Genomic DNA, 22,723 nt, shown 5'->3' on the forward strand with positions numbered 1-22,723 from the left:
GACCACTCTTGTTAGCAAAGATACAATGTTGTTTATTCCTGTCTGCTAATAGACCAGTGTTGTTAGTAGAGATACAATGTTGTTTATTCCTGTCTGATAATAGACCAGTGTTGTTAGTAAAGATACAATGTTGTTTGTTCCTGTCTGATAATAGACCAGTGTTGTTAGTAAAGATGCAATGTTGTTTATTCCTGTCTGATAATAGACCAGTGTTGTTAGTAAAGATACATTGTTGTTTGTTCCGGTGTGATAATAGATCAGTGTTGTTAGTAAAGATACAATGTTGTTTGTCCCGGTCTGATAACAGACCAGTCTTGTTAGTAAAGATACAATGTTGTTTGTCCCGGTCTGATAACAGACCAGTCTTGTTAGTAAAGATACAATGTTGTTTGTTCCGGTGTGATAATAGATCAGTCTTGTTAGTAAAGATACAATGTTGTTTGTCCCGGTCTGATAATAGACCACTCTTGTTAGTAAAAATACAATGTTGTTTGTCCCGGTCTGATAACAGACCAGTGTTGTTAGTAAAGATACAATGTCGTTTGTTCCGGTGTGATAATAGATCAGTGTTGTTAGTAAAGATACAATGTTGTTATTTCCTGTGTGATAACAGATCAGTCTTGTTAGTAAAGATACAATGTTGTTTGTTCCGGTGTGATAATAGATCAGTGTTGTTAGCAAAGATACAATGTTGTTATTTCCCGTGTGATAATAGGTCAGTCTTGTTAGTAAAGATACAATGTTGTTTGTTCCCGTGTGATATAGATCAGCCTTGTTAGTAAAGATACAATGTTGTTTGTCCCGGTCTGATAACAGACCAGTCTTGTTAGTAAAGATACAATGTTGTTTGTCCCGGTCTGATAATAGACCACTCTTGTTAGTAAAAATACAATGTTGTTTGTCCCGGTCTGATAACAGACCAGTGTTGTTAGTAAAGATACAATGTCGTTTGTTCCGGTGTGATAATAGATCAGTGTTGTTAGCAAAGATACACTGTTGTTATTTCCTGTGTGATAATAGATCAGTCTTGTTAGTAAAGATACAATGTCGTTTGTTCCGGTGTGATAATAGATCAGTCTTGTTAGTAAAGATACAATGTTGTTATTTCCTGTGTGATAACAGATCAGTCTTGTTAGTAAAGATACAATGTTGTTTGTTCCGGTGTGATAATAGATCAGTGTTGTTAGCAAAGATACACTGTTGTTATTCCCGGTCTGATAATAGATCAGTCTTGTTAGTAAAGATACAATGTTGTTATTTCCTGTGTGATAACAGATCAGTCTTGTTAGTAAAGATACAATGTTGTTTGTTCCGGTGTGATAATAGATCAGTGTTGTTAGCAAAGATACAATGTTGTTATTTCCCGTGTGATAATAGGTCAGTCTTGTTAGTAAAGATACAATGTTGTTTGTTCCCGTGTGATATAGATCAGCCTTGTTAGTAAAGATACAATGTTGTTTGTCCCGGTCTGATAATAGACCAGTCTTGTTAGTAAAGATACAATGTTGTTTGTCCCGGTCTGATAATAGATCAGTCTTGCTAGTAAAGATACAATGTTGTTATTTCCTGTGTGATAATAGATCACTCTTGTTAGTAAAGATACAATGTTGTTATTTTCAGTGTCGGACCTCGTGTGAGAGATGAACTGTTGTAAAGATAGGACTGTTCCCGATACTAGTCAGACTAGGTCTGCAAGTTTTACCACATCAGAGCCCGAAGGAGAGGAAAACAGGGCTAGGCAGCATGGTAGGTGCAGTGTGTCTGACGTCCACTATGTCAGGACAAGGCAGCAGGGTAGGTGCAGTGTGTCTAACGTCCCCTTTGTCAGGACAAGGCAGCAGGGTAGGTGCTGTGTGTCTAACGTCCACTATGTCAGGGCTAGGTAGTATGGTAGGTGCAATGTGTCTGACGTCCACTATGTCAGGGCTAGGTAGTATGGTAGGTACAGTGTGTCTGACGTCCACTATGTCAGGGCTAGGCAGCATGGTAGGTGTAGTGTCTGACGTCCACTATGTCAGGACTAGGCAGCATGGTAGGTGCAGTGTGTCTGACGTCCACTATGTCAGGGCTAGGTAGTATGGTAGGTGCAATGTGTCTGACGTCCACTATGTCAGGGCTAGGTAGTATGGTAGGTGCAGTGTGTCTGACGTCCACTATGTCAGGACTAGGTAGTATGGTAGGTCTGACGTCCACTATGTCAGGACTAGGTAGTATGGTAAGTCTGACGTCCACTATGTCAGGACAAGGCAGCATGGTAGGTGCAGTGTGTCTGACGTCCACTATGTCAGGGCTAGGTAGTATGGTAGGTGCAATGTGTCTGACGTCCACTATGTCAGGGCTAGGTAGTATGGTAGGTGCAGTGTGTCTGACGTCCACTATGTCAGGACTAGGTAGTATGGTATGTCTGACGTCCACTATGTCAGGACTAGGTAGTATGGTAAGTCTGACGTCCACTATGTCAGGACAAGGCAGCATGGTAGGTGCAGTGTGTCTGACGTCCACTATGTCAGGACTAGGTAGTATGGTAGGTGCAGTGTGTCTGACGTCCACTATGTCAGGGCTAGGTAGTATGGTAGGTGTAGTGTGTCTGACGTCCACTATGTCAGGGCTAGGCAGTATGGTAGGTGTAGTGTGTCTGACGTCCACTATGTCAGGACTAGGTAGTATGGTAGGTGCAGTGTGTCTGACGTCCACTATGTCAGGGCTAGGTAGTATGGTAGGTGTAGTGTGTCTGACGTCCACTATGTCAGGGCTAGGCAGTATGGTAGGTGTAGTGTGTCTGACGTCCACTATGTCAGGACTAGGCAGCATGGTAGGTGCAGTGTGTCTGACGTCCACTATGTCAGGACTAGGTAGCAGGGTAGGTGCAGTGTGTCTGACGTCCGCTATGTCAGGACTAGGCAGCATGGTAGGTTTGACGTCCACTATGTCAGGACTAGGTAGTATGGTAAGTCTGACGTCCACTATGTCAGGACAAGGCAGCATGGTAGGTGCAGTGTGTCTGACGTCCACTATGTCAGGACTAGGATGCTGGGTTCGTGCACAGGTTTTATGATATCCGAAAATGAACCATGTGAGAGATGTAGTGAAAGCAATATTTACAGTCCGGTATTAAATATTATCTCTTCGATGTCATACAGGATGCAGTGGCTGTCCCCAAAGATGGCTGCTGGCACTCGTGGGATGTTTCGGAGGAATCATGGTGGAATCGGGCAGGGCCGGTCTCAGCATGGCGATCGTGTGCATGGTGAACGACACAGACAGCAGCGTCAACAACGCAGCTAACAGTTCATCAAAATTTACTGAGGTACTGGTTCAGAACTCGGAGGTACTGGTATATAACAAGGAACAACTGTGTTGATTCTGGCGAAGCTGCGAGAAATGCTTGAATCCATACTCCTTAAATATAATTTATTCACCCTAAGTTACACTTCTTTTTCAAAGCATTAATTTTCACAGTTGATTTTCGTTTAAAAAGTAATCCTTTGAAACTGACTGTCCTCTTAGTTAACAGGCTCTCTTCCCCTCCCACAGCGTTCATTTTTGTTATCTTAAAAGAAGAAAACTACATATGCCACAGTTTAAATTTGTTTTGTGTTTTATTTGTGTTAATATTTATCAATCGAGCGTATTAATACAACATGTATTTTCAAATTCAACATTTGAAATATGTAATTCTCACAGCTCTGTACATTGTGTTTTTTAGCATGCTGAGTTCTACTGGTCCAAAACGGAACAATCTGGAATGCTCAGCGCTTATTTCTATGGTTACATGGTTGTACAAATCCCAGGGGGCTGGTTGGCTGGAAGATATGGCGGGAAAAACGTCATGTTTATCGGGATGCTGATTGGCTCGGTCGCATCTTTGCTTCTACCAATCGGAGCCCGGACTACAAAATATCTTGTATACGTCCTACGAGGGCTTCTTGGCATTTCACAGGTAGGTCTTTCCGTTTTTAACATGTGTTGATAGTACGTCTCGTCATTACATTGTTTCAGATGTGATGTCGACAATGAAGCATGTAACAAGAGTGAGTGAGTGAGTGTAGGTTTATGTCGCACTCTGCAATATTCCAGCACATCATCGAATCTGGACCAGACAATCCAGTGATCAACAACATGAGTATCGATCGACGCAATTAGGATGCGATGACATGTGTCAATGAGCCTGACCACCTGATCCCTTTAGTCGCCTCTTACGACGAGCATGGGTTGCTGAAGACCAATTCTAACCCGGATGTTCCCGGTTTCAAATCTCTACAGTGATCATGTTATATCACGGCGAAAAGGTTTAATATGGACGGAAATCCTGAAGTGACGTGGTTTCAGGCGACAACCATTATAGTGAAACCCATGAACACCGGCATGATGCAAGCAGACCTGGAAACATCATGGGGGCGAACAGGGATTCGAACTCAAGAACACAGGTTTTTGGCGTGCCCATGGGACGCAACTCTACACAGCAACTGCAGCATCATACACATGTTCACCTCTTGGGGATGTAGTATTTAGGCAGTGTTTAGGCTGTGAGGCGGTAGCTCATTCTACGTGTTCTTACCTTGAATACAAAAATGTATACTGATGTACAAAAGAAAGTACACACCTGGTGTTTTGAGACTATCAAAACAACGTCAATATTTTGCGAGCAATGTTCCAATTGGGTACGATATCTATGGTGTTATTGCAACACGTACACAATGTTTGTGAGTTGTGAGTCGCAATCAAAACACTTTTCTAAATATCACGCTGTTTTCAGGAAAACATTTTACCAAAGCATCAGGTGTGTACTTTCTTTTGTAAGTCAGTTTATATTTAGGATTTAATCACATTTTTAAACGGTTAAATGTAAACATACATTGTACATTCTAGACACTCTTACAGAGTAATAATTAATCCTTTTATATTGGGCTAAATCCACACCGACGGCACGCTCATAGAGTAGACAACTAATGCCCAAGATAACCCAAGCTGCCTGTGATGCGCTAGACTGACTGACTGAGTTTAGTTTTACGCCGCTTTTAGCAATATTCCAGCAATATCACGGCGGGGGACACCAGAAATGGGCTTAACACATTGTGCCCATGTGGGGAATCGAACCCGGGTCTTCGGCGTGACGAGCCAACGCTTTAACCACTAGGCTACCCCACCGCCCCGATGCGCTAGAAGGTTATATATAGTCATATGACTTATCCCACCGGGTACCCATTTTCTGTTGAGTGAAGTGTACGCTGTTTGTAACTATTTACTAATTCTATCCCAGAATCCCAATCAGGGCAATTTTTCTGAATGGATCATTGTTCATCGACATGATCAAAGATCGATCTGTTAGTCTTCAAATTTATTACATTACCTTTTCTTTTTATATCTGACATATTTTATGGAATTTATGAATACATATGACAATATTTCTCACTTTGCCAAGGGAGTGTACTTATTCTCCATGCACACAATGTGGGGGAAATGGGCGCCGCCATTAGAGAGGACAAAACTACTGGCCGTAGCCTATGCAGGTAAATATCAAATACAGATTACAGTTGAAGGTCATTTGACGATGTACATTTTGCTATATTCATACTTTTTTGTATAGTGATATACGTTAAGCAATTATATGAATTTATTAATTAAACTTCAGTCTATTTTTTTGGTTAAGAATTTCTTTACATTAATTTAGCATAGTTATTGAACACTATTCTGTAAGTACTTATTAACAACTGTGAGTAGCCTAGTACGCTAGTTAGGTCGAATACTCTGGTTCGATTCCAAACATGGGTATAATGTGTAAAGCTTATTTCAGTCTGGTGTCGTGATATTGCTGGAATGCGGCTAAAGGCGGCGTACAACCATACTCACTCACTCTAAACTGTAATATCCAAACAGTAACAATGTAGAAGACATTTAATACTTAGCTTATAACAATGACAAGAGAATTGGAAATCATCTTAGGTCGTATACGTAACGTAGTCATTCTCCGGAGTCTCGTCTCGTCATCCTTTATTTATTCAAGTCAATTTAAGATGGGCTTAATGCTAGCAGTAAACATCCATGTTCTCTAGTTACGTGGCAGATACATACAATCCTCACATAATATAGACTTTAAACCTTCGACAAGGTCACCTAGATTCAGGAGCTGCAGTCAACAATTCTCGTGGATGACAATATTTACTGCTTCAGTGGAAGTTTTTAAAAATAACTTGACAGCAACCCCATAAATTGTGTCCACCCTATAATTCTTCAACTTCCAAGAGATGGCTACCAAACGAAACAAATTTAGTGATCTCCGCAAAGATCCCCTATACAAGTGAGGTGAGGTGACTCAATGGGTGAGGTGAGGTGAAATTGGGTTAACGTCGTGCTTGAGAATATTTCGCTCATATGACGACGTGCATGCGTGTGTATGTGTATGTGCGGCTGCTTGTACTAGCCCAGACTTAAGCTGGTTTTATAGTGCTAGCCCACTGAGATACCATGCCGCAGTGAGGCATAAATACCCTACTCAGACACATTATACTGACTCCGAGCCGACCAGTCCTTGTTGTACCCATTAATGCCGAGCGCCAGACAGGGACCAACAAGTACCATATTTTAACGTCTTTTGGTATGACGCGGTCGGGGATTGAACCCGAGACCTTCCGCTCTCCGGGCGAACGCTCTAACCACTACACCACAGAGGTGCCCCCCACCTATACAAGTGGAAGCTCGAGCACATTACGGGACCTAACTTTCTTCAGAAGTAACACTTGTGCTTGTTTAGAAGCCTGTCATCAACAACAAAAAAATATGGTGGCCGAGAGGGGACACCGCTTTATACGGCCGTAAGAAAACGATAAAGCGATAGCACGTGAAAGGCGTGGTGTTTGAAGTCGATAAAGAGATGACTTCTATGAACTGTTTTCAGAAAATAGTAACCAAAAAGGTTCCTCTCAGCGTGTAAACGTGTTGCTGCTAATTATACCAAAAATAGTGAAATAATAACAGACTTAAAAGGTAGCCTTGTCTAACACAGGTCGTGTTCAAATACATGTATCCTGTTATGTACCAGGGCCTAGATTTTCGAAGCTCTCTTAGCGCTAAGATAGTCGTAAGTTAATGTTAATGAATGGCACTTACGACTATCTTAGCGCTAAGAGAGCTTCGAAAATCTAGACCCAGGGCCCTAAGAATTCTTAACTTTGATTAAGGATGTGTTAAGGATGTGCTTAAGAAGTTCTTAGGGCTACGAACGTTTCGAGAATAGCTAGCCAGGGCCCTGATCCACAAAATGTTCGTAGCGCTACGACATTCGTTACAGGTCGTAACGTTACGAACGCTTTGTGGATCGGGGTCCAGTTTCGTAGCTACGCCTCAGAAAATAATCCTTGTTATCAGTAATTTAATGAACACCTCTCCTCTTTATGACGAAACAGTACAGATTTTTATATTTGCAATTAATCAAAAGTCTACGAACAGTATATTTGTGAGAGATACCACTGCACATGACGATTGTGCTGCTTGGATACGACCTTATCTCGTTGCTTTGTTGTGAACGCCGAACTCCGCAATATTCCAGCTATATGTAAATGTGTAAATAATCGTGTCAATCCAATCAACAACATGAGCACCGAACTCCGCAATTGGGATACGATAAATGTAAATGTCTTCCTGAATAAGTCGATAAGTCCAGCAGTGGCTCCTGATCTGATTTCGACCCTTATTCTTCAGTAACGACCATTCTTCTCATGCTAATGTGTTAAGCCAATTTTTAGTGTCCCACGTGATATTGCTGGAATATTGCTAAAAGCGGCGTAAAACTAAACAAACTCACTCTTCTCATTTTCTAAACTCACAAATCCATCAAGAGTGTCATTATCATTAGTATCAGCTCATTACTGGCCTATTTATCGAAAAACACCAGTTAAGTTCAGAATGTGTTTGTGAGTACGCACATAGTAGTGCGTTCATTTCTTAAGTCATCTTGTCTTCACTTCTTGTCCTCACTTCTTGTCTTCACATTTCAACCTCGTTTCGTTTCAAATTAAATTCGCGGTAACATGTACAGGCTAAGTGGCTTTATTTTGAAAACACAGTATTTATATCTCATAAATTAACTGCATGATATAAGTCAACCAAAGGCATAATGTTTGATTGTTGTATAATCGCTTCAGCCGTGAGTATTTTATAATTAAACTATTAAACTGGAAATTAGTTCGTTCCTAAACCGAATAATGGATTGCAGCTGGTGTAATATACCACACATGTTAGTGCCGTGACGTATTTCCTATGCAGGTCCTAAGGTGGGGAGCATAGCTGTCTTCGCCATGTCGGGTTACCTGTGCAAGTACGGCTTCGACAATGGATGGGCTTCCATGTTTTATTTAACAGGTAACATCTGATCCGTGTATACGTTTGTTTAGTTACATGCATTTTTACATGTACATTTTGTTTCAGTTAGTTGATTCAAAGGATTAATACCATCGGATTGGATATGTTTGGGTTCGTTATCTAGAGGGGAAGGCGGAAGAGAGATTAACTATCACTCTTAATGCAATCAAGGACGTATTTCTATATATTCAAGCAATGTATTCGAGGCAAGTGGTCTTCACTTACAGTGTGAATTCTCAAATGCTCAAGAGAGTATTTTCTTGACGTTAGATATTCTCAAAAAAGAAAATATTTTCAACTTGTCATTGTAACCGTGGCTATAGTTACACGTCTTTTCAAAAACCTTCCGGACAAATAAAAGCTTACAAAATGAATGTAAAAAGATGAAAAAAGTTGTGAAATGGCTGACTTCCTGGTAGATTACACCTATGTGAAAATAGATAGAACGTTGGGATAAATGGAATATGGATAGAACGTTTTAGACAAGCATCAGTCATGCAGTCATCAGTCATGGGAACGAATCCTGCTCTCCTCAAAAGCAACATCCAAAGAATATATTTTAGCCAAGAAGTTGAACTTAACTGCAGGGACATCAATGATCTAATTACGATAGTAAAATAACGGGCAAAAAGCCAATTCTCAGCCATAAGCTACACGTGATAAAAAGCTCATTTCATATTTTGATCTATGCACATATATTTAGATTAAAGGGGTTCTTCACAACACGGATGACTTCATTTTTTTCAACTTTATCTTTATGTCCAAGAGTATTCCAGCAGCTTCTACCTTTAGTGTTTATGTTTGACTACCTTTGAGGTAAAATATGTCATGCCCTTTCAAAGAACGCCATGCGACACTTGATCGAAAGCTGCATGATCTGGTTCCGACATCCAAGGCTCCAGTAAAGCTTTCAAAACGTTTCATGTTACACATATGGAGGACGTTTCCTAATTTGAAGCATTAGCGCTAAATTAATGTCAGATGCAATTTATTCTTTTGACGTGCACCTTATGTTCACGTGCTTTTTCAATGACAGTTGACTTGGCTTTCCGTGTTTTTGATGACGGGGCCATCGTTGGGTGAGGATACAGCGTCCATACTGTATTTGTAATTGTGTCCTACCAGTTCTGAATAATGGGGGACCCGTGAAGATCCGGCGGCGTTTAATCAAACTCTCCCTACCTCCCCCCCTCTCCCTCTCTCACGCCCCCCTCTCTCCCCTTCCCTTCTTCCCTCTCGCTCTCCCCCCTCTTCTCTCTCTCTCTCTCTCTCTCTCTCTCTCTCTCTCTCTCCCTCTCTCTCTCTCTCTCTCTCTCTCTCTCTCTCTCTCTCTCTCTGTACTGTGTGAGGCAGTACTACCGGGTACTCTTTGTAGGTGGTATCACGATGATCTGGTGCGGAGTGTGGTACTATACTGTCGCCAGCACCCCGTCTCAACATCGCCGCATCTCACAAGTAGAGAAGGACCACATCATAAGGAGCATTGGAGAGAAAGAGAACGTAAGCTTGTTACTACGATGTTATGGCTGAAAACACCACAGCTCATGAAATCCATTTATCATTTGCTTTTTTAAAGTCTGCAAGTCACTTGTGACATTTGTGATTTCTTCTGCAGATCTCATAATCAATCATTTAGAGTTAATTCACTAATTCGAGTTAAAGGCATCCCAGTTAAAGTCTGTCGACATTTAAAGGTTCGGATGATACCATATATATTGATACATTCCATGCCAATCACAATGTGTACCTGTGTTTCTGTGTAGTATAACCTTAACATTACTGTTGTGTTGGCAGAATCACAAGACGCCATGGTGGGCCATGGTGTCGTCTCCGGCCACGTGGGCGTGCGTTACCGGACACGTGTGTTTTAACTGGACAGCATACACATTAACCACAAATACGCCTCTATTTCTGAAAGAAGTGTTGAACTTTGACATAACTGAGGTACGTTAACTCGCATAAGCATGAGCTATAGGTGTGGCGATCACCTTCACGTGTCAACCTTACCTGTCTGTTTAACTCCTGGGAGCCAATATAGTCTTATAGTGTTACAATATTTGAATATCAACTTTAGCCGAGTTCATGTGCACGAGAATCCCTTGCGGTCAACCTGTAGTAGGGGAGACCGGGGTCAATTGTAACACTTTTAACTTAACTTCTTGTAATTCGATACTACTCGACCGCTCACCAAGTTAATCGGTACTAACTAGTACATTGGCATCTTGGTTTTTAAACCTCAGTGTCATTTAAAGTTCACTAACGTGTCGTTACAAAGTTATTACGTATCAAATGCAATGACTGCAAGTATTACAATTGATTAACATTAAACCTTTATCACCATCGACATTTAAAATGTTTTTGGTTTAAATTCTTGTATTGGTATGCCCAAAATATAATACAAAGACTAGCACCAAAATATGTCACCCGAGGGCTGATACTATCAACATAACACTGAACATATATTTTTACTTCAAAATATGTCGTAATACCTCAATTTTACACTTGTTAATTAGTTTCATACCAAGCAACATTTACTGCATTTAACCATTTATTACGTTTTGTGAAAATTTTATTTTCCTATGTGAAAAACGATTCTTCGTCAGCTGTATCTCGCCATGAGCGAGCAGCTGAAAAACGCCTGGATGTGTACCGTAGGAAAGTAAAGGGAAATAACTCTACTCACCTACACAATGCTTGAGCGAAAACGATTAGAGTAATCGCCCTTGTTACAATTGACCCCGGTCACAGGACACCGAGACTTATCATCACAGTCCACTCATCAAATAACATACAGTACATTATGAACACAATTTCTTCTAAAAGTCTTTTCATAAAGGAAAGTAAGGAAAAAGGCTCTCTCTCATCAAGGAAATATGGTGTTGACTGAAATAAACCAGAAATGGCTTTCCATGGTGATGTGTTTCCCAGCTAACAATTTCACGTTGTCACAACAATTTCACGACTTATACGTTGTCACGTTATAGGTTTAGCGTTAATAGTTGAACGTTAATAGTTGAATAGTTTTCCAAGTAGTGAACAGTACATAAGAAACAAAGCAGAAATTCACTTCAATGTTTATTAGTCAATTTGCAGGTTGTTTTGGTCGTGTGTTTTCTGAAGCTGCAGCTAAATAGTGCAGAATGAATCTCAAAGTTTTATAGAAAACTCTACCCTCACACCAAGTTATTGTGTAATAGTGGTTTCACAATGTTTTGACAACGTATATACCGTATTCCCTCTAATATGGGTACGGTTTTTTTAATAAATGTATTCTCCCTTGATCCCAAAATAGAATTTTTGAGGAATGGTCCCTAACTTTCACGTAACGCTCACTAACAAGTAATTACCTTTCATCCTGTGAGCGCAATAAGCGCCGGGTCTGGAAGTCCTTTGAAACAATGTTATTAAAGGAAATACGACATTTAACGTTGTGACATATAAAATGACGTCATAATAACGTTGTGACGTTGTGTCATGACGTTACCAATCTACAACCTTCCAACACTGTTGCGAAAACGTTGTGTGTAAGTCGGGTTGATATGTGTGCCATAGTAAGAAGACGAAACACTCGTGTTTAGTTGAGTAAGAATGCAGCCACATTTGATGGTGATAGAAGCAGACCAGAAGTGGTTATTACATGGTGATGTGTTTGATACGGGTGCAGGGTTTCGGCGACTGTTTCGGCCTTCAGTAACGTCTTGTCTTGGTTTTCCAGCACCATATCCGGGCTCATGGGTCTCAACAAAATCGACAACGTCTGAGGCCTGAAACGAACTTGACTCACGTTTAGCTGATACGCATTATTTTCTATAAATGCATTTTTCAGAAGCGTTTAACTAAATTAGCTCATTTATCTACATCAGTGTTTTATCTGATTGAAAAACTGAAATTATCTGCCTCCTTTCTTCCATTTAACAAGAACGGCCTTCTGTCCTCCATGACCTTTGCCAGCCAGGCCGTTTCCGCAGTGTTGACAGGCCAGGTGGCTGACTACTTCCGGTCAAAGAAATATCTCAGCACCTCGGCCACACGGAGGCTATTCCAAAGTATCGGTCAGTATCACTGGCATTTCCGATGGGACTCCAGTTCAGAATGGAATTATTTTAGGTGTATTATTCCGGTCATTGAGGTACCTAAGCACCTGGGCAACTGAGGCTATTCGAAAGTAATGGTTAGTATAACTGACAATTCCGATCCAGTTGAGTTCCTCGTCTTGAAATTGGGGTCAAGTATGAAGTAAGAATAATCGAACTGGTTTGGCGATGCTATCGATTTTCCCTGCTTCTGTGATATCTTCTATGATGTCTCGGAGGAAAATGATATGGGATTTTGGGTCTAATACAGTCTTTACTATTGAACAGCCTACTAACCCAGCGGGGATACAGGACACCTCCACCTGTTGCGAACACCCGGTGTCATCACTATTTGATTGTGATTCATGAACACATGCTCGTGATTTAGACAAAATCGTATGATGCTGACATTTTGGAAAGGATTTTGTCTTATTCCGAAAGCGACAGGTGCCAGGGGAATGCAGGCCAACATGCAGCTGACCCTGCCGTAAATCCAACTCCCTCACTCACTGACTGCTATGAATTCCAGCCTTCCTTGGAGCTGGTGCGTGTCTGATAGCGACGGGTTTCGTGGATGTTGAACACCGCTACGTCGCCATAGCTCTGCTCACAATAGCCATGTGGTTTATGGGGTTGTCAACGGCAGGCTACCTGGTCAACTTTGTCGATTTCGCTCCAAGGTAGGCAGGTCTTTCTTGGCCTTTGAAATATTGTACCAAATGAACGTGTCACGTGTGTACTTCACCTGGAATTTGATGCAAAGGAAATTCTATTGTTCTAGATTGAAATAATATGCAATATCACATGCTACAATCACTGTTGGAGGTTAGGGATGGTTTACGTGCTGAATGTTTGTCAATATCAGTTGGTAGTCCTTCTGACTGTTTTCATGTATGTAACTAGTTATATGTTTTCAAGATCTGGTTCGCAAGTCTGACGTTAAGTCATTATAATTATTTATTGGACTTGCTTGATGATTTCTTTCATATAATTCACAGGTGCAAAGGGTGTTACACGTATTTTAACAGTTCGCAGTCTCCATAATTGGCGATGTTGTTATCCACAGCTGGTAATGTTGTTCTCCACAGTCCGTAATGTTGTTATCAACAGTCGGTAATATTGTTATCCACAGTTGATAATGTTGTTATCCACAGTCGGTTATGTTGTATTCACAGTCGGTAATGTTGTATTCACAGTCGGTAATGTTGTTATCCACAGTCGGCAATGTTGTTATCCACAGTCGGTAATGCTGTTATCCACATTCGGCAATGTTGTTATCCAGAGTCGGTAATGTTGGTATCAACTGTCTGTAATGTTGTTATCCAAAGTCGGTAATATTGTTATCCACTGTCGGTAATGCTGTTATCCACTGTCTGTAATGCTGTTATCCATAGTCGGTTATGATGTTATCCACTGTCGGTAATGTTGTTATCCACAGTCGGTAGTGTTGTTATCCACAGTCGGTAATGTTGTTATCCACTGTCGGTAATGTTGTTATCCACTGTCTGTAATGCTGTTATCCATAGTCGGTTATGTTGTTATCCACTGTCGGTAATGTTGTTATCCATATTCGGTAATGTTGTTATCCACAGTCGGTAATGTTGTTATCCACTGTCGGTAATGTTGTTATCCACAGTCGGTAATGTTGTTATCCACAGTCGGCAATGTTGTTTTCCACAATTGGTAAAGTTGTTATATCGAGTCGGTAATGTTGTTATCCACTGTCAGTAATGTTGTTATCCACAGTCGTTAGTGCTGTTATCCACACTCGGTAATGCTGTTATCCAGAGTCGGTAATGTTGTTATCCAGAGTCGGTAATGTTGTTATCCACAGTCGGTAATGTTGTTATCCACAGTCGGTAATGTTGTTATCCACAGTCGGTAATGTTGTTATGCTGTCGGTGGCTGTTATACACAGTTATGTTGTTATCCACAGTCGGTAATGCTATTATCCACACAGTCGGTAATGTTGTTATCCACAGTCGGTAATGTTGTTATCCACATTCGGTAAAATTGTTATCCACAGTCGGTCATGTTGTTATCCACTGTCGGTAATGTTGTTATCCACAGTCGGTAATGTTGTTATCCACTGTCGGTAATATTGTTATCCACTGTCGGTAATGTTGTTATACACAGTCGGTAATGTTGTTATACACAGTCGGTAATGTTGTTATACACAGTCGGTAATGTTGTTATACACAGTCGGTAATGTTGTTATCCACAATCGGTAATGTTGTTATACACAGTCGGTAATGTTGTTATCCACAGTCGGTAATATTGTTATCCACAGTCGGTAATGTTGTTATACACAGTCGGTAATGTTGTTATACACAGTCGGTAATGTTGTTATACACAATCGGTAATGTTGTTATCCACTGTCGGTAATAATGTTATCCACAATCGGTAATGTTGTTATACACAGTCGGTAATGTTGTTATACACAGTCGGTAATGTTGTTGTTATCCACACAGTCGGTAATGTTGTTATCCACACATTCGGTAATCGGTCGGTAATATTGTTATCCACTGTCGGTAATATTGTTATACACAGTCGGTAATGTTGTTCTACACATTCGGTAGTGTTGTTATCCACTGTCGGTAATATTGTTGACCACAATCGGTAATGTTGGTATACACAGTCGGTAATGTTGTTATCCACAGTCGGTAATATTGTAATCCACATTCGGTAATATTGTTATCCACAATCGGTAATGTTGTTATATACAGTCGGTAATGTTGTTCTACACAGTCGGTAATGTTGTTATCCACTGTCGGTAATATTGTTATCCACAATCGGTAATGTTGTTATCCACAATCGGTAATGTTGTTATACACAGTTGGTAATGTTGTTATGCACAGTCGGTAATGTTGTTATCCACTGGCTGTAATATTGTTATCCACAATCGGTAATGTTGTTATACACAGTCGGTTATATTGTTATCCATGGTCTGTAATGTTGTTATACACAGTCGGTAATGTTGTTATACAGAGTCGGTAATGTTGTTATACACAGTCGGTAATGTTGTTATCCATGGTCTGTAATGTTGTTATCCACAGTCGGTAATATTGTTATCCACAGTCGGTAATGCTGTTAACCACAGTCGGTAATCTTGTTATCCACAGTCGGTAATGTTGTTATACACAGTCGGTAATGTTGTTATCCACTGTCGGTAATATTGTTGATCCACAATCGGTAATGTTGTTATACACAGTCGGTAATGTTGTTCTACACAGTCGGTAATGTTGTTATCCACTGTCGGTAATATTGTTAACCACAATCGGTAATGTTGTTATACACAGTCGGTAATGTTGTTATCGGTAATGTTGTTATCCACTGTCGGTAATGTTGTTATCCACAATCGGTAATGTTGTTATACACAGTCGGTAATGTTGTTATACACAGTCGGTAATGTTGTTATCCACAGTCGGTAATATTGTTATCCACAATCGGTAATGTTGTTATACACAGTCGGTAATGTTGTTATACACAGTCGGTTATGTTGTTATCCACTGTTGGTAAAATTGTTATCCACAATCGGTAATGTTGTTATACACAGTCGGTAATATTGTTATCCACAATCGGTAATGTTGTTATACACAGTCGGTAATGTTGTTATACACAGTCGGTAATCTTGTTATACACAGTCGGTAATGTTGTTATCCATGGTCTGTAATGTTGTTATCCACAGTCGGTAATATTGTTATCCACAGTCGGTAATGCTGTTAACCACAGTCGGTAATCTTGTTATCCACAGTCGGTAATGTTGTTATCCACAGTGGCTGTAATGTTGTTATCCACAGTCTGTAATGTTGTTGTTATCCACATTCGGTAATGTTGTTATCCACTGTCGGTAATATTGTTATCCACAGTCGGTAATGTTGTTATGAACAGTCGGTAATGTTGTTATCCACATTCGGTAATGTTGTTGTCAACAGTCGGTAATGTTGTTATCCACAGTCTGTAATATTGTTATCCACAGTCGGTAATGTTGTTATCCACAATCGTGATGTTATATACAGTCGGTAATGCTGTTAATCGACGATTGGCAATGTTGTTTTCCACAATTTCTAATGTTTTTCCCCCTCTTTGCAATGTCGTTATGCACAGTTGCTCACGCATATATTCCATGTTTGCCAGTGTCCTAACTCACTAGCTGTGAACCAACACATGGTACATTTATCAACTGATATTAATTTCCATACACCACAGCTTGGAAATAACATTTGAAGTTGCCGTTTAATATATGACATGACCACCTGTGTCCAAACTGAGCAGTTATTAACCAACATATGGTACAGATATCAATTAACACATTCGACTATTAATGTCTATATATTCTTATCTGTGAAAGACCTATTCCATAAATGCCAATATTCTTCAGTTTCCATGGTAAATATTCCACAGTTATCACACAGCTGAAATAGTATCATACAAGTCTTCAACAAAGCAGCAGTATGTAACATCACTCATGATATAATACATTTTTATGTTTCAGATATGCTGGAATACTCGTCGGTATTTCAAACACAATTGCATCATTGCCAGGAATGGTAGCACCGCTTCTTGCAGGTGCCATGACTCCTCATGTAAGTCTGCGATTCCGTGTTCTATCATCCATGCACCCAAAACTCGACGAAAAATATAAACTATTTCAAATTTTCCAACCCTTTGAGGTTTCTACGCCCTGTTGTGATTAAAAGTACCTCTAACTCCTGTACGTTTCTTAAACGAACCAGGTCAGACTGATGACCCACAGTTATTACAAATTGTTCCGAAGCAAAGCGTCTCGTGCTACGTCGTAAAATAATGAAATATGTTTTCAATACAAAATCTTTGCGCAATAAGTGTTATATAATTTTAATTATTTATTTTGTCCGGACGCTCTCTTCCTGGTTGAGAATAGGGCTGAACAATTAACAACTACATATTCATCGTGACGACTGCATATGATTATACATTTTTTATACATCCCGTTGCCCAAGAAAATGTCAACTCATTCATGGAGTGAATATATTCACTCCCTGTTACTACTGCCACAGATGACACCCGTTTTGTGATCTCGAAAATGTAGTATATGTCTAATCTCGAAACATGCTCGTGTAACTAAATCAAACGCCATTAGATAGCAGGTGTTAAGGCAACCCACAAATACTTAGATTGTCATCTTGCTGAGGGAATACAAACAGTGGCTGTGCAGACCTTGCATGACTGACCTTCCATGACCAACCTTGCATGGCCGACCTCGCATCACAGCTATTACCTTATTCAGGCTGAAGATTGGGCTATAACTGAACACTTTACATCTCAGAACCCTTCCCTCTGTAGAGGCCTGGAATCACTGCGTTACAAATAACACTACAAAAAGCAAGATTTTATATTACCACATGTTTTATGATACGTTCAGTGATATATACACCTGGAAAAGGTATTGCAACACCTTGTTTTTTTCCCATACATTTCACTGCATAGTATGGAAACACAATGCTGCCAATTGATGAACATGGTAACCCATTGTTAAAACAGTGTGTATTTGAATAGAAAATTACGACATTGATGCCCAATTGAGTTTCACTTCAATGATTTCTTTACTGTTACAAATACTGGTGTAAACTGAGGTAAAACGTACACTCGAAAAGTATGGGGCTAGTAAGACAGTACGTGGGTTTACACACGTGTAATGCATATCTCATGCTAGGACACGAAAGAAATTTACCAAAACAGGTGATAATGTCAGTATCGAGTGTATTCACCCATGCCAGGATGACCGAGTGAAGACGCTCTCACAGAGTGCACCAGACGCTGTATCTGTCTTCGAGGTAGTCTATCCCACTCCTGTAGGGGAACAAGTTCGAAGTCAGCAAGATTCTGTACTGGTGGAACCCTCTCAAGCACTCGGCGTCCTAAAATGTCCCAAACATGCTCAACTGGATTGAGATCTGGACGTCGTGCTGGCCATGGTAACGTTGTGATTGCTACCTGGCGTAAGTAATCCGTCACTGTCCGACTTCTGTGGGGCCTAGCGTTGTCATCCATGTACACTGGCCTTGTGAGAATAGGGTGATTGTCAAAGTGTGGCACAACAACCCTCACCAAAATCTCCGTCTGATATCTTTGGCCAGTAAGATTAGCCCCCACAGTGTGAAGCTGGAGCTTTCAGTCGTAAGACAGCCACCCCACACCATAATCGACCCGCCATCTGGAACCTGCTCCAGAATGTTTTTCTGTGCACTTGCCGTGTTTTTACGACACCATACACGTGCTCTGCCATCGACCATGTACAGAAGAAAACGACTTTCATCAGACCAGTGAACTTTTCTCAAGCCACGACGTGCTCTACACCAAGCTAAACGTGCGGCTTTGTGTCCATCTGTTAACAGGGGTCGTCTTATTGGTCTTCTAGCACCATATCCCTCATCTTTCAGCCGGTTTCTGGCCCTACTGTGGGAAAATTGCGGATTGGGTAACCAGTCCCTTTTCAACACCTTACTTGTAGCAAATGGATTACGGCGTACATGTCTCATCAGGACTGCGTCTTCTCTTGCAGATGTGCACCGGGGTCTATACCTGAGCGTTGCCTGTCCCTTACATCTGCTGTTTGCTGGTGCTTTCGTACCAACCTACTGATTGTGGAAGGATGATGACCAACTTGGATAGCAATCTGTCTCAAAGACATTCCAGCATTTCTCATGCCAATTATCTGCCATCTTTTAGCATTTCACAACTGAGGGGGACCCATTTCATCAGTTATTGTCTGCTCCAGTGCTTTGGTGTGATGACACGTTGTAATGATGAATGGCGCAAACTTGCTTTTCAGAACAAGAGTGCACGTGTTCAACAGCTTGCAGCAGCACGTGCATCGCGAATATCCATTGTAATCATGTAGGGTGAGCCATACACACCAACAGAATCATATCTATAAACCGTGCATCAGTCTGTGAAATAATATTTTATATTTTGGCAATTGATTCTGGTGTTGCGATACTTTTTTCCAGGTGTATAATACAGGTGTATACGCTAAGTCTGAGTAACATTCCAGAGGCAACCAGGTAATGAAAGTGGATGAGTTGATAATGGGTTCAAAACACACGTATTCATGCTGCTTTTAGAAAAAAACCCGTAGCATTGTTCGATTAACTTCAACATTTTACCAGTGGCATAGATATCTAGTTTTGGTGACGCGAATAAAGGTATCTCATGTTGCCCAGTGTGACATTTGTGTGGAAATGTTTGATAAATTTTTCAACAAATACAGATCGGAGTGACCCGGTACAACACACTCTCTGACTAGTGTAACTCTCGTGGTACAGATCCAGTCCGTTACCACGGCCCTACACCACAGACTCATTCTTTTTGCTACGACCTTACAACACAGACTAAACCCTATTACGACTTGTAACGGAGACATTGTCTGTCAGCTACGGTCCTGTAGCAACGATCCTGTAACACAGACCTAGTCCTATAGCTACGATCCTGTAACACAGACCTAGTGCTATAGCTACGAACCTGTAACACAGACTTAGCCCTATAGCTACGATCCTGTAACACAGACTTAGTCCTATAGTTACGATCCTGTAACACAGACCTAGTCCTATAGCTACGATCCTGTAACACAGACCTAGTCCTATAGCTACGATCCTGTAACACAGATTTAGTCCTATAGCTACGGTCCTGTAACAGACTTAGTCCTATAGTTACGATCCTGTAACACAGACCTAGTCCTATAGCTACGATCCTGTAACACGGACCTAGTCCTATAGCTACGGTCCTGTAACACAGACCTAGTCCTATAGCTACGATCCTGTAACACAGACTTAGTCCTATAGCAACGATCCTGTAACACAGACCTAGTCCTATAGTTACGATCCTGTAACACAGACCTAGTCCTATAGCAACGATCCTGTAACACAGACCTAGTCCTATAGCTACGATCCTGTAACACAGACTTAGTCCTATAGTTACGATCCTGTAACAAAGACCTAGTCCTATAGTTACGATCCTGTAACACAGACCTAGACCTATAGTTACGATCCTGTAACAAAGACCTAGTCCTATAGTTACGACCTTGTCCTTTAGCTACGATCATGCACAATACTTAGTATATAGTTACGATCCTGTAACAGAGATTACGCCTTATTGTTTTGTTTATGTCACATCAGTTTTATTATGCATGTGCTGGTGATTACCTCAGCGTGCCTGTTTCCAGCCATCATTCACTCACTCACTCCTCTCTCCCTTAACAGAAAACCCAGGAGGAATGGAGGAACGTGTTCTACGTGTGTGGGGGGTTCTGTGTCCTGGGAACTGTCGTGTTTGGGACCCAGGCCAGGGGGGAGCTGCAGCCCTGGGCCGTGGACCGGGTGGTGATAGAAATAGGGGAGGAGCAGGGGGTGCCTATGTTGGAAAAAGTCACCGATTTCAAAGACGTACTTTTATCAAACAAGCAGACAACGAACCCTGCGGAGAGTTTGAGTAACAATATACCGGCCATCATTCCAGAAAAGGAAACAGATATAGTATGACCAGAAATGATTGAGAATTTTAGGAATATGTTTAATTGGATTTCTAGTATAAACAACCTTGACCAGCTATCAAGTGCTTGGTTCATTCAAGAGAGACAACTCCGTTAATCCTTTTGCAATAGTTTGTGAAGAGTTATCCCCCTTTGTTTACTTGCTAGAAGACGACATTTTCAGTGATCCTCAGTATGGATGATTTAGAGAAGAGGAAGTTTATATTATAACAAGGACTTCTGATCAGATTAAGTGATTTCAAGTAGAACAGGCATCCCTTTGTCCACTGTTTATTGTGTTTTGAAAAATATTGCAAATGGATATGGCATTGAGCACCAGGGAGGCGCAGGTAGGCCCAGAAAATTGATTGTCGGTGACAGGAGGCGGCTTGGTATTCTTGTTTCTAAAAACAAACGAAGGAGTTTAGAAAACTTAAGGCTGGATATCATTGATAGAGCAACTGTGGCTGTCTCTAAGGAGACAATTAGAACTGAGCTGCATGCAGTGGGTTTGCAGAAAAGTCGAGGAATTCCATCACCGATCATGAAACCTGAACAAAAGGATCGAAGGTTGAACTGGTGCTTACAGCATAGAAATTTTAACTGGGACAATGTGAATTTCTAAGATGAAAGTTGTGTGTGGATGTTTCCTCAAACACTGAAATTCTGGACCAAACAAACTGAAAAACCTTTGTATCAGCGCCCAAAGTACAGTCCGAAATTTAACGTGTGGGGTGGCATATCTGTGTTAGGGGCAACGCCCCTCTGTGTATTTGAAGGGAATATGAACAGTGAGCGGTACACAGATATTCTCGAGGGACATTTACTTCCGTCTGCTCACGAGTTCTATGGAAATTGTGGATTTCCCAGCAGGACAACGACCCAACACATCATTCAAAGCACTCACAGGCCTGGTTTCGGACCCAAAATATGACATTGTTAGATTGGCCAAGCTATAGCCCGGACCTAAATCCAATGGAAAATGTTTGGGGACTTATGAAGGAATGTGTCAATAAGAAAAATCTGACAAATATTGCTAAAATGAAAGAAGAGATGGTCCGATATTGGGACAGCATGGACCACGACTTTCTAACTTCTTTGATCAATAGTATGCCCCGCCGCATTGAAGCCTGCGTTGCTGCCCATGGTGACTTGACAAAATACTAAATGTTCACCTGTCTTTGAATCTGGAGTTTTGTTCCGCTAATATTCACATTTAATACGTGAGTAATGAGTGAATCTTTAAATTCTCAATAATTTCTGGTTGTTCTGTATCTTAGTGAGAGGTGATACTTCCTCCTTATGACAGGCCGTGTACTTCAACTTTTTTCTTACACGCCCAAGGAAGATACTGCAGTGTAATATTTTTACAGCCATATTACTCCAGCTTATCCAGATACAGCACCCAAGTGTATGATACAACTGAAGTGTGTCCTCCTCTCACAGATTTCGTGAAACAAAACAAACAATAGTCATTCCCACCAATCTGCATATCCCGGAAACAACGTGTTGTGAAAAACATAATTTGGATTTCTTTTTAGGACAAAATCTATTTCCGAGCAACATGAAGTACATTTATAAGATTCTGAAGATTAAAAAGTCCACATGACGTAAATCGGACTCAGAGAAGCATATATATTATTTATCCACAGTTACAACAGATTTTAAAGGGAATAATATTAATGGTCGTTTTGGTCGTCACCATACCTCTTCCCCGTCAGTCATGATGAGATTCTGGTTCCATCTTTAAACAGCATGGGGCGTTGGGGTAGTCTGGGTGTTA

General features: G+C 40.9%; 1 protein-coding gene across 4 annotated transcripts in view; it reads left to right on the top strand.

Annotated features, from left to right (window-relative positions):
• Nucleotides 1-21,035, top strand: part of LOC124271904 (uncharacterized transporter slc-17.2-like) — a 31,926-nt gene extending 10,891 nt beyond the window's left edge. For 2 of the 4 annotated variants that reach the window (XM_046707079.1, XM_046707078.1), the window contains exons 2-12: nucleotides 1,621-1,746; nucleotides 3,141-3,307; nucleotides 3,707-3,940; nucleotides 5,423-5,510; nucleotides 8,263-8,358; nucleotides 9,734-9,858; nucleotides 10,153-10,302; nucleotides 12,278-12,410; nucleotides 12,961-13,111; nucleotides 16,927-17,017; nucleotides 20,672-21,035. In XM_046707079.1, coding sequence (XP_046563035.1) covers nucleotides 1,641-1,746; nucleotides 3,141-3,307; nucleotides 3,707-3,940; nucleotides 5,423-5,510; nucleotides 8,263-8,358; nucleotides 9,734-9,858; nucleotides 10,153-10,302; nucleotides 12,278-12,410; nucleotides 12,961-13,111; nucleotides 16,927-17,017; nucleotides 20,672-20,950 — 1,620 coding nt within the window. In that variant the 5' untranslated portion in view covers nucleotides 1,621-1,640 and the 3' untranslated portion in view covers nucleotides 20,951-21,035. Of the gene's footprint in view, nucleotides 1-1,620; nucleotides 1,747-3,140; nucleotides 3,308-3,706; nucleotides 3,941-5,422; nucleotides 5,511-8,262; nucleotides 8,359-9,733; nucleotides 9,859-10,152; nucleotides 10,303-12,277; nucleotides 12,411-12,960; nucleotides 13,112-16,926; nucleotides 17,018-18,975; nucleotides 19,631-20,671 lie in introns of those variants that run through there. The other 2 variants (XM_046707081.1, XM_046707080.1) reach the window with 2 other exon arrangements.
• Nucleotides 21,036-22,723: the final 1,688 nt, after the last annotated feature.

This window comes from Haliotis rubra, unplaced genomic scaffold (genome assembly GCF_003918875.1).
Source record: "Haliotis rubra isolate DU_JTF1 unplaced genomic scaffold, ASM391887v1 Scf164, whole genome shotgun sequence".
NCBI lineage: Eukaryota > Metazoa > Mollusca > Gastropoda > Lepetellida > Haliotidae > Haliotis > Haliotis rubra.